Raw genomic sequence first — 15,533 nt, 5'->3', positions numbered from 1 at the left:
TATAATTGGAATCTCGAAATCGGCTCCAATGATTTTCATAAAATTTAGTATATAGGGGGTTTCGGAGGCGATAAATCGATCTAGCTAGAAATCATTTTTAGAAAATGTCATTTTATTCGTGTTTTATTGATAATCAACTTAAACATAAACTTAACTTTTCTATCGGTAAGATCGAAAAATATTATTCATATTTCAACATTTTATTAGTAATTCACTATTCATTCTGACAGTTGACTTTGTAATGAAAGCGCGATATTCACGTCATAGGATTCTAACTAATAATGTCTAAATCTTTGACAAAACAGAGATAACATGTTTTAAACTGAGATTTTGGTCTCAAAAACCTACGGTTAGACGAATCAAAAATTAAAAAAAAATACTAGGCTATTGAACACTTCTATAAAGAACATTAAAAACTTTATTTTAATCCAATATTATTATTAAATTAATATTAAAAATATAATACCATAGACAAAAGTTATATATTCTTTAGTGTACTTAAGTTATGAAAGACTCTGAGTCTGATCTAAGTTGTGAGTCTAAGTTAAAAAGGTTTGCCTTACCGGAATAATTCTGCAGTTTGATATCTGCATCTTTGTCTAAATATATAGTCATAACTTGCGGGTACACGCGCAAAATCTCTGACAGACAGGTCAAAGCTGACGCCTTCACTGACACTCTCATCGATCTGAGAAACAACGTCACATCAATCACGCTATCAACGTAGAGGAGTAGGCAGTAGACACAAATCAGAAAGCAATGTATATGTCACTTTAATGTTTCGGATTTCTTTTACCACCACTTTTAATCAAAGAAAAATTGTCTTTAACACTAAATATAGAAATCATAGCAAAGACTTCCGTCAAATTTCAGGTATAAAATTAAAAAAAAATAAGTATTTCTTTGAATGTTATGTTATTTATAACAAAAAAAAAAAGAAATACATTTTTAAATTCACTAGAATGACGTATAACACATTTGACAGATGACAGATGACAGCTCTTTCTTGACGCTAGCGCCATCTACCTCGAGCTTTCAATTTTCCTTCCCCATTAATGTACCCAAAGCTTGTGTGCCCCATATTCAAATTCCTATACTATACCATAATATTTACAGTTTTATAATACATTTTATTACAAAATAAGTCTTAAATTTGATCTTTAGCACAAAAATCTAGATTTCTTGATGTGATATCTAAAGTTAAAAATAAAATCAATAAGATATCTTTGTTTTCCATCCACAAGCATTTTTAGGTTTTTAAAAACTACTGCCCTATAAATCTATATATACATTACTCACCTATCAGGTATGAACCCTCCTTTATTCCCAGTCAGTAGAAACTTTGAGGTCAACAATCGCGCGCAGTATTTCAGTACTACGTCATCATCACTTGATGACCCGATATTTATCTGAAGAGATTTGATTAATGTATTTCCTATCAGTCATTTCAAATATCTTAACGGCTCAAGGTCACTGCGAACTTCAGAGCTGCTAAAATATGTGAATACTTTTATACTATTCGCCTATTGGTTGAAATTCAATTATCAATTTTGAGGGTTTCGTACCTCATAGGAAAAAACGGAACTCTTATAGGACCACTTTTTTATCAGTCCGTCTGTCTGTCATGGCCCTTTTTTAATTAAAAAAGAATTTATATACATAACGCATTCCGAAGGCATAATTTTAGAACTATTTTCCTTCTTTCTCTTCTTATAAGGAACGTATAAGGGGATATATTCTCTTTCTGTGCATCTCATCTTCCATCGATAGGCAATGTATCTAAAATTGCGTATGTCTACGGGCAACAGTCGCTTCGCCATTTCGGCGAATCCAGGGAGTCGCTTGTACGTTTGCGAACTTATAAAAAAACTACAAACTACATCAAATTTCATATTCATCTGTTCACTTTCCCTAGTTCTCTACACGTCATATATCTTTTTATTTTTATTTTTATGTATATAAGTCTATATTATATACGTACCTTAAAAGAGGTATCATGTATATGAACATCATCATCACAGTGGTCGGTGACATCCATTTCTTCCAGTTTCTCCGCTAACTCCTTGGACAGTTGTTCAGCATCCCGTAGCTGTATATCTTTGTCACTTGCCGGTGAATCTGGTGTCTGTACAAATAAAATGATTATTACTATTGAATGTTGTGCTAGAAGTTTTTGTCTTCTCCCTTTTCCAGTAAGTCAAGACTTATTAATATATGTCACAAACAAATTGTGAATCTAGTCACTTTTAATTAACTCTTATAAGTTCATCGGAAACATGAAATAATAACATTTTACAATAACGCTAGTGAGATTAAATCCAATGATACAAGAATTTATTTCCTTATATCTATATAAAAAATCATATTCAGAGGACATTTACTAATTTATATACTAATTTTATAAAGCGAAAGAGTTTGTTTGTCTGTTTGTTTTAACGCGCTAATCTCAGGAAGTACTGGTCCGATTTGAAAAATTATTTTTTTGTTCGATAGTCCATTTATAGAGGAAGACTTTAGGCTATATAACATTACATTGCGACCGATAGCGGTTTTTTTAAATCCGGTCGGACGGAATCGCGGGCGACAGCTAGTATAAAATAAATAAGCCAAAATCTTATTGTTAAAATTTTTGTTGTATATCTGTCCGTAAGGCCACATTTGTTCCGGGTAATATCCGGAACTAGTGGACCGATTTGGACCGGACTTGGAGAAGATAGCTAATGCATACGAGCAGTTATAGGCTATTTTTTATCTTGCGCTGATGAATTCGCAGACAACCTCTAATGTTTTTGTACCTGTATAGTGAGATCTTCAACGCTGAGGCTGGGCGTGGTAAGCTGCAGCAGACTGCCGAGCTGCAGCGCGCCACGCACCAGCACGTCCAGCTCGCGACCCTCTGTTAACGGACTGGGCGCGCTGCGACATGACACCGCGCTCACTGAACCTAACATACAACATTTTTTATACCAAGCACTCGCGATTTCGTACGAGCGGAATTTGAAAAAAAACATAATTAGTAGTAAGTAGGATATGTGTTCTTTACTATGTTTTATACATATGCCAAATTTCAATGACATCTATGCAACCGTTATGGAGATATCTTCAAACAAACATCCATCCATCCATTCGCATTTACAATATTAGTATCATTATGAGGTGCTAAACGAAATATCAACCTAAAATCGCTGGAATAGCTAATCAATGAAGAATGGGATGCACAGAAAGAGATTATTTCCCTTCCCATGCATACCTATATCCGGAAAATCCACTTTTACTTCCCATCTATTCCTTAAAAAAGATGGGAAGGAAAAGAGAATTAAAATTAATCCTCCGATACCATAATCATCAGACTGTAGTTGGAATTTCTTCCACTTGACACCTGTCGCCTATGTGGTCATTGTATTTCATCAGGCAAACCGGCCAATTCATGCAACATATGTTAAAGCGCTCTACCACTGTTAAAGTATTATTAAATGAGGTCCTGAAATCTTAATTTCAGTTAAAAAATCAAACGATTTTACTTATATCCAAAAAACCTAATAATACTTTGACAAGTTAAAAAATAAACTAATTGTAGAAACTAATAAAAACTTACTTATATGCCTTCGATGCCCCTTTTCACTCTTCCTATCATCTAAGCAAACTAATCTTGGATGTTTGTCCAACAAAGCCCTCCTTTGTTCAGCGTTGGCTTGTGACAATAACACGGACAGACATTCCATCACTGCATTCTGTACATTATGTTCAGTTGTTGTTTGTTCCAAATAATGTATGCATAGATGATAGAGCTGGAAAAAAAAAGAAATTAAACTATAATTTTTATTGACTTATTAGAATACTGCCAATTTGTAAATTGTAAAGTCAAATTGAATATTAAATTAATTCACATCATCAGCTCACTATACGTCCCCACTTAGGGGCTCGGAGCCTACCCTAAGTTAAGGGTGATTAGGCCATAGTCAACCACGCTGACCAAGTGCGGGTTGACTTCACACATATCTTTGAATTACTTCTCAGATATGTGCAGGTTGCATCACGATGTTTTCCTTCACCGTAAGAACGTCGGATAAATGTGCATATGTAAATCGGAAATGGAAAAACACATTGGTACATGGCGGGATTCGAACCCAGGACCTGCAGATTGCAAGTCAAGTACTTGACCACTGAGCCACCGACGCTCTCGCTTATATGACATACCTCTAAATAATCTTGAACACCAAATAAATCGTTATCTGTGAATTTCTCCATATCATTGATCTGGAACATGGCTTTGATGACGCAAAACCATCCGACAATAATCGTATCACTCGCCGCTGTCGGCCAAAGATTTTCTGAAAACAAAATTACATTACTGGTACATAATATGACTTACAATAGGCTTCTGAGATCAAATTCTATGTATAAAATCATCAACCCTGCTATTATCTTTGATAAAACATTTGGTCTCAGAAACCCACCGTTATAATGTTCAATTCTTTAACAATGTTAATCTAAAAGCTTATATCAAATGAAAAGACTTTGTATATTTAATTGCAATCAAAACCTAAAATATATACAATAGGCAAAACATATATTATAATATATGCGAATGTTTAGATTATTAGAGGATGGATGGATGTTTGTTTGAAGATAACTCCAGAACAGCTTAATGGATGTTGCTGAAATTTGGCATATATATAGAACATAGTCTGGAAGAAAACATAGGCTACTTATAAAGTTGTTTTTTAGTTCCGCGTGGATGTAGTCGCGGTCGACAGCTAGTGTAGAAAATATTGAAACAGTTAACTTATTCTTTAAAATAAAATATTTATATGTCTACCATACTTACCAAACACTTTATTCAATATATTAGTAAGCAACGGTTCTCTATGTGAAGTGAGATGCGCTACACAATTAGCTATCCCTCTCCGTACAGAAGCTTCTGAGCAATCCACATGTGATAGTAACGCTTTAGATAATTCTGGAATATTCAAAATAATACATATTTACTTTCAAAAATGTTAACTTGTAACCTAAGACCTAAGAAGAGAAGAGAAGATCCTAAGACTATTTAAGTGTAGCTGCAACAGATAAAGTATTTCCCCTTGCCACCCGCTGGTAGTTTCATTGATTTGACATTGATAAACTATAGTCCTTGTCCTGTGCCAACAGACAACCTCCATAAGCCACAAACTTAAGTGGCATAAACCTCTATAAGCAAGAAAAATATTGCCCGCCCCTTGGAGTCTCGCTTATCCAGGTTTGACTATTACTACATAGATATAGAATTCAATGAAGTGTCACTTAAACACATAATTTTGTCTCTGTTTTACCAAAGAGGATGAAAAGGGAGGACAATAAGTAATAATACAAGTGTAGAGTGGAACTCTATAGTAATAGCAAAAATTACCTGAAATCTCTTCATCAGTTGTATATTCAGCCAATGCATTTAAAATTCTTGGCAAATTAGACTCTAACGCCTCAACAATGAGTTGTATTTCATTTGTATGTTGTACAATTTGGCTGAGCTTTGGAAATAATGTTTGTGCTTGGGTCCGTATCTTGCCAACACCTGGACGTAACCAGCAGTCGCCAAGACATATACGAGAGAGTGCTGCTCTGATCCATCTGAAAATGTAGAAATTAATTTAGCTCAAAACTGTCTTCCCCACAGTCAAAGGTAAGATTAAATTTAGAACATAAATATACCTTGCATTTTTGTTATGGTCGATTTGATTTTGTAGTATAATGTTTGTTTTGTATGAATGAAAAGCAAATCCTCCAGCAACTGAACGATTCAAAGCTTCATCTCCTACTAGTCGCACTTCAGCCTGAAAGAGATAATTTAATAAAAATAAATTATTTATAAACCTTCTTTGTAAATTTTTTTTGTATAATATGGGGCTATTGGAAATTATAAAATACTTACACTATCGTTGCTAGCCAAAGACAAGAAAATAGGTACGGCAGAGTGTAAGAAATTACCATAATGTCTAGCACAATTTGGACGACTTCCTAAAGCTCCTAAACAACGACCTAGGGTCCCGGCAGCAGCCTGCAGCTCATGGCCCCTAAAACAATTGAAAAAGGTTCGTATATTACGTTTATTTTCATAACAACTTAAATATATGTCACTGTAACACAAAACTTACTTCGCACTTCCTTCCCCGCTTTTCAAAAATTCTAATGACTTTTCTGCCTTCTCTAAGACATTCATGATTGCGAGCTTTATCAATCTCTCATAGAAATATTTTGCACAAACATGGTTATCGAACGTTTGTTAAGAAAACATCAATTTTCATCGCAAAAATCACTGTAAACCTCAACAAACAAACGAAAGGAAAATCAATCGACTTGACGTTTACTACTGCGTTCAAAAAATTTAATTTTCTGTTGAAAGTACTTTTCAGGTTTATCATGAAAACGTTTATGTTTAATGAACATTATCACTTTGAGTAATTTGGTAGTTATGATTTCTCAAAAGCTGCTTATTTTGTTCTTAAAGGTTAAGAAAAAATCTTTCTCATATATTAAAAAACGAAAAAAAAATGGCAACATTTTAAAAAGTTTTGACGATTATATGTGACAGTGACAACTGATAACTGCTGATAAAATCGTCAATATCGGAAGGTCAACGAAAATCTTAAAACAACAAGTTTTATATCAAAACATTGTAAGCATTATGTCAGTACAGAGTGATCAAGAAATAGACGTTATGCACGGATTAAAAACTGTTTTGGCTCAAATAGACTCAGCTGTAGCCAGGAGGAGCAAAGTAAGTACGTTCACAATTTTATCCTGAAATCCCGGGAAGAGAAAAAACATGCTGATCTACTAATGGGATTGCAGGCCATTATTTCTATCAAAGTAGATCTTGACCTATAACCTGTTCTACAACATTCCCTTTAAAACAATAATGTGACCAGATGATATTGTTCATCAAATCAAATTGATAGCGACATTTATTACATCTTAAATTTTAATCGACAAAAAAGACATACAGTAGTTATCTCATAGATTTTATTATACCTGTAGGAATTAACAAAAAATCGGGTCTATATCATTATGTATTTTGATTTAGGCTTTCTATTTGTAAAAAATTACAGGATCTCCCACAAGTAATACCAAGATTAGTAGCAGTATCAAAAATAAAACCTGCAACATTAATAGTTCAAGCTTATGAAGCAGGGCAGAGACATTTCGGAGAAAATTATGTAAATGAACTTGCAGATAAAGCCAAAGACCCATTAATATTGGATAAATGCAAAGAAATAAAGTGGCATTTCATTGGCCATCTACAAACAAATAAAATAAATAAACTTCTCGGCTCTCCTGGTTTGTTTATGGTTGAAACTGTTGATTCTGAAAAACTGGCTGATAATTTAAATAAACAATGGCTGAAATATAGAAAAGAAGAAGAAAAGTTAAAGATTATGGTGCAAATAAATACAAGTGGTGAAGAAGGTAATAAAATAGTTGCATTAAATGATTTCTTTTATATAATATCATCCAAATCCACTAAGATTTTGAAGTTACATGGTTTCAAATGGATGTGTGTTACATGTATGGAACTGGGATGATACTTTTGTATTTGATATAATTTGTTTATAAAATATTTTAGTTGAATAAAAGAAATGAATAATTCATATTAATTTTCAACAGCAAAAAATGGCATCGAACCACCAGAGACATGTCAACTAGTTGAGCATGTATTGAAGAATTGTCAAAATCTTGAGTTTACTGGCTTAATGACTATTGGCCAGTATGACTATGATTTATCAAAAGGCCCTAATCCAGATTTCATAACATTGGCAAAATGTCGGGAAGAAGTTTGCAATAAACTGAATTTAGATATAAAAAATGTAGAATTGTCTATGGGTATGTCCAGTGATTTTGAACATGCTGTAAGTATTCTTTCTTATATTTTATCTATACACTCTGTCATCAAATATTGGCATCTTGGTTTGGAAGAATATTGGATTCATTCAAAGATAACTATGTAAATTTACCTAAGCGGAATTTTATTCATTTCAGATTGAAGTTGGTGCTACCACAGTTCGTGTTGGGTCAAATATTTTTGGTGCCAGGCCGCCCAATTTTAAACCTTAAGTTATTATAAATTATTAAGCACAAAGTCTTCCAAAGTGTATGCATTGCTTAACTGGCAAAAATACAGAAAGTAATATAAATTAAACACATGGCTTGCCCTAATATACCTATACGATACTTCGTATTTATCTCATTTTAGATAATTAGACTATTATAAAAATTAGTAAATTGTTATACTATCTGTTTGTCAGATTTGAGACTAAATAAGTGTTTAAAAGCACACTGTTTTTTTTTTACATTTTCTACGAACTTGTATTTATTTAGGTTAAAACAATATTAATTTTTTACTTAATACTTATCCCTCCAAAAACTAAAAATAAAGCGACAAGAATTTTATTTTAAAAACAAAAAATTAGTGGTTTGTTCTTTGAATGGAAGTTATATACTCTTTGAAATCAACTTGACAATTGTTTTTGAACCTAAAGGTCTGTGCTACCAGGTCATAAAATTAAAAAAAATATATCTTTTTGACGTTGTCAAAGAGAGACGAGAATTTCGAAATGACATTTGTTTATGTGTCATTTTCGTCGAAAGAGGTTGCGTGTGAGATTCATTCACTATTATTTTCCGTTACATTGAGAGTTGTATTTTGATTTATTAATAGTTACAGTAAACAGTTATCTAATTGTATAAAAACGTGAAGTGTTGTTTTAATTCATATGTGTAAATAAAAAGTTGTGTCCTGTTAGGGAGTTCAACAAGGTCGTGCTACTTGACAGGTACGGAATAAGGGTAACAACTTTTTAAAAATTTACTTTTTATTTATTTGGAAACTTGATCATCCGAACTGAATGTATTTAAATACAATACAATATTGAATCGTGTTTCAAACATAAAATATATAGTTTAAAAAGTTGAATATGGTGATTCATTCAGTTTAGAGAGTGTAAATAGTAACTTTTTACTAAATCTAGCATATTTTTCAGCAACAAATAATTAAAACAATCAAATATAATCAATTCCTTAATATAATATTACATTCTCCATTCAGAGTCATTTTAATTAAAACAAAAATCATCATAAAATAATTTATCTTAGCTAACATATAATTTGTTAAAAATGTTTCAAGTTCCCATTATTTCAACTGCTTCATACATATTTACTACTTAAAAGTGAACCATAAAATCATCTCTAGTACCCACGATAAATAATAGGCCTTCAAGATCTTGCTACACTGGGATGTATTGTTTGAATGATGTTGACATTATCTAAGACAATATTGTGAAGCAATCATAACATTGCAAGCTTTCCCATTGATCTTTATATGTTTATGTTACAAATAAGACAGAGTAACATACCATATTTACTAACTAGACTTACTTCAGCTTAGTTACTCTGTGGTTAAAAATCTTATGATTACTGTGTGTTTACACTGTAAAAAAAAATCATATTAAACATCATCCCTCCCAACATTGGTTCCCGAGACCAAAATCTTTGTATAAAACCATACTGTATTGTATTATCCATGTCTGTTCTTATCTTTGATGAAAAAGAGATAACAATTTGTTTTAAACGGGAATTTTGGTCTCAAAAATCAGTAGCTAAAATTTTGACATAGGAACATGTTTCTGGGGATTTTTTGTTGTAACATATAAGTAGTGTTCAATTTAATGAATAAAATTGCATATAAGCCATCTTAGTGTTATTTAAATATTTATATATTCAAGTTGCCAATGTTTATTGCAAGAGGAAAGATGTACTTCATTTGATGCAAAGTTCTTACACAAAAAATGTTTTGTACATAAACTTACAAATTAGCACATGCTTGTGTAAAATATATGTTCAATGACAAATGATAGCGATGCAAAGTATATGTTAATATATGTTGACATACATAAAGCTTACATTTACATATATAATTACATTATCAGTATCTAACAGATACAAGAAACTTATTATACATATGTCTAACTTTATTACTAGATGTTGCCCGTGACTATCCACACGCAATTTAAAAAAAAAAAACAATTAGTAACCTGTGTGTTCTTCCATACTATGCTCTAATAGATCCATGCAGCCGTTCTAGTTACCTTTAAACATACATCCATCCATCTATACACCCAAACATATGCATTTATAATACTAGTAACATTTATCTAAGTTTTATTTTAGTTAGTAAGTATCCCAGTTCTAATCACAAATGTTAACAATTAACAAACTATAATTTGTGGTATCACTCATAAATTCCAAAAAACTCTGGTAATTTTATTCCTAGGCTAATTTCCTCAAATAATCATATGAAATTAGCTAACGTTATTTAATGCCTAGTTTACATTATGCCAGTAAAGAACAGTTGTGGCCCGGGATGGATTGTTTTACCTCACTGCGCCAGTACGTGTTAACGTTATGCCAGTTGTATGCCAGCATTGTTTTTGACTACTGTACTGGCATAATGTAATCCAGGTGTACTAGCCATCCGGAAGAGAGTCCCACAAAACTACCGCATCCCCCTTGGGGCGCGGAGTATGCATAAAGCATTCCCCTCTCAAAAAAGGTGTACTAATATCACTTATCTCTAAATTTTCACAAAATAACTTTGTAAAGTGAAATGTCATAATGGCTGCCATGTATGGAATTTGACGTTTCTCTGTTTACTTTGGATGTTGGATTGAAATAAGATGGGTTATTTTTACTTTGTTTTAAGAAAGTGACACCACAATTTGTGGTAACTCCCTTCGCATAATTATAATAGTTACAATTGATGCGCGTTTATAATTTCTTTCGCGATTCTATTTCGTAAAGGCGGACGGAATTTCTCCCGTCACTTTCTAAAAGCGCAATTCAGTTACGTTAATCGTAGGGCTGGCTGTATACTTATATTACGTGCTATCTTTGCCCGCGATTTCGTCCGTGCCGAATAAAAAAAAATAACTATTTGTTCCTCCGGAGTATGTTGAGCCATTCTGGAGATATCTTCTAACAAACATCTCTCCAGTCCATGCAAACTTTCGTATTTATAATATTAGTAAGTAATTAGATTAAATGTGGATGGCTACAAAGCTAGAGGAAGGCCAAAGAAAGTATGGATGGATGGACAGAGGATATGCGTACGTATGAAGTGGATTCAGATATGATGGTTGATACAGACGTATGGAGGAGTACATACTGTGTCGACACTCGGTAGGGATAAAGGCAGGTTGATGATTAGTAAGAAGTGTGTTGTTTTAAATATGTATCAAGTAACTTAATATCGTCAAAAAGAGCCAGTTTCTAAAAGATCCGATGTTATGATGACGTAACGCAGCTCGTTTCCGATTACGTCCTCCCATTGTTTTGTCTTGTAATTTATTTTTAATTTCTCACCGTTGAGAGTCGTTGTATGAAAAATAATCTTTGTGAAAAGATGATATTTCATCTTAGTGTTGAATATCATTTTGCTTTAAAAGAATTATTAAATTAAATGCTATATACTTACGTAATTAATATTGTGTATACCTTTACTGTATAATTTACATAACATTATTGTTATTCATAAGTTTATAACCTATCTAAATTAAGTTAGGGTAAGTTTTAAACCTTTTAGGCATAACTAAGATGCACAGTACCCATAATTGTACAGGGGGGTAAGACAAAGTGCATCAGCTCCGTAGCGATTTCATATCGAACTTCAAGAATGTATAAAACTCACAAAAACTATAAATAAGTCACGTGATTGTCGCCCGTTAGCTCTATAAATTTTTGAAGTTCGCTATGGAATCGATTCCACAGATGTGAATCGCCTATAGGTCAACTAAGGTCAAAATTATGCATGAACGGATGAGGCCAGCGTTAGGTTAAAAATATGTACAGATTAAAAAGTGCCAAACCATTTCGATTTACTTGTATTAAATATCTATTCTGAAGTAAACTAGTCTATGACGATATTTCGTCAAAGACTAGTTTTTCCAGACTTACAACATAATGTAACACGAGCTTCCTGTCTAACTATGGCGGTAGATTGCAACCTGCTCATTTCTGACCTAAAATCTTACATATACGTAATCCTGTCTTGACTTTATCTAATTACAAGTTATATTAAGTAATGTCTCTACAAATCATGAGAAATTGCTAATACAAAGATATAGTCTAAAGAAAAAAGTGAAGAGCTATTTTACTAATATTCATCATCATCATCAGCTCACTATACGTCTCCACCGAGGGGCTCGGAGCCTACCCTAAGTTAAGGGTGATTAGGCTATAGTCAACCACGCTGGCCAAGTGCGGGTTGGTTGACTTCACACATATCTTTAAACTTCTTCTCAGATATGTGCAGGTTGCATCACGATGTTTTCCTTCACCGTAAGAACGTCGGATAAATGTATTTATGTAAATTGGAAATCGAAAAACACATTGGTACATGGCGGAATTCGAACCCAGGACCTGCAGATTGCAAGTCAAGTGCTTGACCACTGAGCCACCGACGCTCGACGGCTTACTAATATTATAAATGCGAATATTTGAATGTATAAAAGAACACATAGGCTATTAATTATTTTTTAATTGGAAGTAGGCGACCAGACTATGCTCTACATCTATGCTAAATTTCATCGAGATCCATGCAGCAGTTCTGGTGATACCTTCTAACAAACATCCTTCCATACATCCAAATATTCGCATTTATAATATTAGTAAGAATACAGCAATGAATGAACTTTACAAAGAGAATTATTACAGTAAAGCAGTTAACAATTAAATAACACACGGTCACTAACTGTACACGTAACAGTTAACTATTATCGATACGGTTTAATTCAAACGGTCGAGTTAAAGCGGCCATTGTTTAACCTTCAATAAACACGACCGAGTTAAGACTTTAGTATGACCTAAGCTCTTTACGTAATTCTTATTTGGTCCCTTGGCCTAAGAATTGTTAATTATAATATCAAGATTTTATAGATTTTTATAGCTTTAATTTAACTCTTGATTATGTAATAATGACTATCGAGTTTGGAATACGACGTTTATATGTATACAAAATGAATGCATTCAATTGGAAACTACAGTTATAGAGTAAAGATGTAGTCATAAAAGAAATGAGTGAGTGCCAAATTTCAGAAGATGTCATGGACAGAGCGAAGTGGAAGAGATGGATTGGGAAAGCTAGCCCAGCCACCTTGTGGGTTGCAAGCTAGGCAGAGAGAGGGAGAGAGAGAGAGTTATAGAGTAAAAAGATTTGTATCAAATAAACTCAAAAACTACTGAGTCGATTTAAAAAATTCTTTCCCTTTTACAATGCTAGAGTATCCTTGAGTGACATAGACTATATTAAATACTTTTAATAGCACATTTACTATTGGTTTGTGACATTAAAATCTATATATAAAACATATCGTCGTCCCTGTCATTATCTTTAACAAAACAGAGATAACAATATGTTTCATACTGAGATTTCGTTTGAGAAATCCATGATATTATAAGTCAAGCATACGATGATGAATCGAAAATAGTGTTGTGTGACAGAGCGATGTAGAAATTGGGCATTTGTTAAAAATACCAACGCAGCAGTAATACAAAACGATAATCATAATCCATAGCCGTAACGCTTGGTTGTCTATGGTCACTTTCGTATCTAATTATTTGAACAGTTGTTTGTGGTGGGAATAAATTATAATTTACGATGGAATCTATGGACGATAAACAATTGTGAACACTTTTTCTTTATTATGCAATCGACTGGTGAAAATTTATCCGAAAGCATAAATATCGATTTTCTTTTGTCAACTACTTTTAATAAGTCCGAAAGTCTGGCTTCAAATAGATAATTAGCTGTTTTTTAATTAAAAAAAAACTTAATGAGTAGCCTATGTGTTCTTCAAAGCTATGTTCTACATCTATGCCAAATTCCTGCGAGATTCATGCAGTCGTTCTGGAAAAATACCTTCAAATAAACATCCATATATCCATGTAATCATTTCTTTACTTTTGAAGTTCCATACTTGTTTAAGCTCGCTACAGACGTACACGATTAACAGACTTCTAATTGAACAGTTCGACAATAGGAACGTTCTAATGAACATTATGGTTGATTGGGACATAAGTTTTTCCTTTTATCAGAAACCTGCTTTGTCTATTTTACTAATGAGTCGTAATGTTTTGTTCTGCCGACTTACGTTAGTTGATCGTCAGCTTTGATAGTCACGCTATATGGAGTTAGGGTCAAGCATGGTTGGTTACACGCATGGGTACCCGGTTTAAGGTCATTGTTACTTGCGGAAATAATGAATGATGACGTCACTCATATGCTCGATAAATAACTATTACGTATTATTATATCGGCAACTGTCAATCACTAATCCATGCTTGACTGTGGTTTCTGAGACCTACATCCTCGATTGAAACATATTGCTATCTCTGTTTTGTCGAACATAGTGACAGGGATGACGATATGTTTTATATAGAGATTATGGTCTCTAAAACCAACGGTAAGACCTTGATACTTCACCTTCTTATCATTGTGTTGTGTGTTTATGCGACAAAAATAAATAGGGATGTCCCTATTTTTGGCGCATGTAGATATGAGGCACTCTACACATGGATAGGCTATAAAGCATGGTATTTTGTGCCTATTTGATTTCCGTCACTTTGGCGCTAATGGTTGCGGTTGGTAGCATTGACTGAGGATAGGAACTAACTGTCAAGAACTTCAACAGACGCGGAATGAAATAAAAGCTGTCATTTCCAAGCAATTACTTTATTTTTAGAGATTTTTAGATTAGAGATCATTGTAATGATGTGACGTCATGACACATGTGTTTTGTGGCAAAATAATGTTTGCTGCTAATGTTTGCATTATTATTAATCACTAGCTGTCGCCCGCGACACCGTCCGCGCGGAATTAAAAAAAAATATAACCTATATACCTCTATAAATGGACTATCCAACAAAAAAATAATTTTTCAAATCGGACCAGTATTATCCTGAGATTAGCGTTTAAACAAACAAACTCTTCCGCTTTGTAATATTAGTATAGATGAACCGGTATAGTCTAAAGGCACTTACCGATTGTGATGTTTAACGTTATGGTACGTAACTATGTCATTACTGGTAGCTAGAAACGAGTCAGTGTGGTACCGGGTTAATTGTATTCACGTTATGTCATATAGCGATTTTGTATTCTATTACATGTTGTTAAAGTTCAAATTTCGATGTAGGTTTGATTAGCATCTTGAATTGGTGTTGTAAAAGGTGCTTAAGTATTTTATACCATATCGTAATAGAAATAGAATACTTTTTTCTACAGCAAAAATGCAAAATCGAAGTAAATATTTTATTTCTGTTTATACTAATTGAATAAAATCTATTGTTATTTAATTAATAATATCTATTGACTTATGCAATTATTATGATATTCGGTTAGTTCTTTATGGATTGTAATCGATTTTTTTGTTTTTGTTTTGACTCGATATTTCACTTTCACCGTGTCGATTCTCTATTGTTTTATTTTAAAAACACGAGTGAAATTTACG

At 33.1% G+C, this 15,533-nt stretch overlaps 2 protein-coding genes across 2 annotated transcripts; one reads left to right on the top strand and one right to left on the bottom strand.

Annotated features, from left to right (window-relative positions):
- Positions 1-563: 563 nt before the first annotated feature.
- LOC106128849 (uncharacterized) lies at positions 564-6,327 on the bottom strand (the record flags this gene model as incomplete). The annotated part of the gene is made up of 11 exons (XM_013327313.1): positions 6,132-6,327; positions 5,909-6,050; positions 5,689-5,810; positions 5,390-5,607; positions 4,829-4,960; positions 4,198-4,331; positions 3,596-3,788; positions 2,796-2,944; positions 1,982-2,125; positions 1,300-1,409; positions 564-688 (listed from the first exon to the last, which is right to left on the bottom strand). Coding segments are annotated over exons 1-11 (1,534 nt in total), but the record flags the coding sequence as incomplete, so codon positions are not given.
- A 247-nt stretch (positions 6,328-6,574) lies between these two features.
- On the top strand, positions 6,575-8,283 carry LOC106128850 (proline synthase co-transcribed bacterial homolog protein). The gene is made up of 4 exons (XM_013327314.1): positions 6,575-6,754; positions 7,086-7,443; positions 7,642-7,883; positions 8,014-8,283. Exons 1-4 carry the CDS (start codon positions 6,662-6,664, stop codon positions 8,086-8,088), a joined length of 768 nt encoding a protein of 255 aa, XP_013182768.1. The 5' UTR covers positions 6,575-6,661; the 3' UTR covers positions 8,089-8,283.
- The last annotated feature ends 7,250 nt before the right edge of the window (positions 8,284-15,533 follow it).

This window comes from Papilio xuthus, unplaced genomic scaffold (genome assembly GCF_000836235.2).
Source record: "Papilio xuthus unplaced genomic scaffold, Pxut_1.1 DF828641.1, whole genome shotgun sequence".
NCBI lineage: Eukaryota > Metazoa > Arthropoda > Insecta > Lepidoptera > Papilionidae > Papilio > Papilio xuthus.
The sequence above is the reverse complement of the archived record's forward strand: the minus strand, read 5'-3'. Positions and strand labels throughout refer to the sequence as shown.

What these genes read in the sequence shown, in the direction of transcription:
- LOC106128850 (XM_013327314.1), top strand. Translation starts at nt 6,662, where the DNA reads ATGTCAGTACAGAGTGATCAAGAAATAGACGTTATGCACGGATTAAAA. An exon ending in CTGTAGCCAGGAGGAGCAAA is followed by an intron (nt 6,755 to 7,085) that starts GTAAGTACGTTC and finishes AAAAAATTACAG; the next exon opens with GATCTCCCACAAGTAATACC. An exon ending in CCAGTGATTTTGAACATGCT is followed by an intron (nt 7,884 to 8,013) that starts GTAAGTATTCTT and finishes TATTCATTTCAG; the next exon opens with ATTGAAGTTGGTGCTACCAC.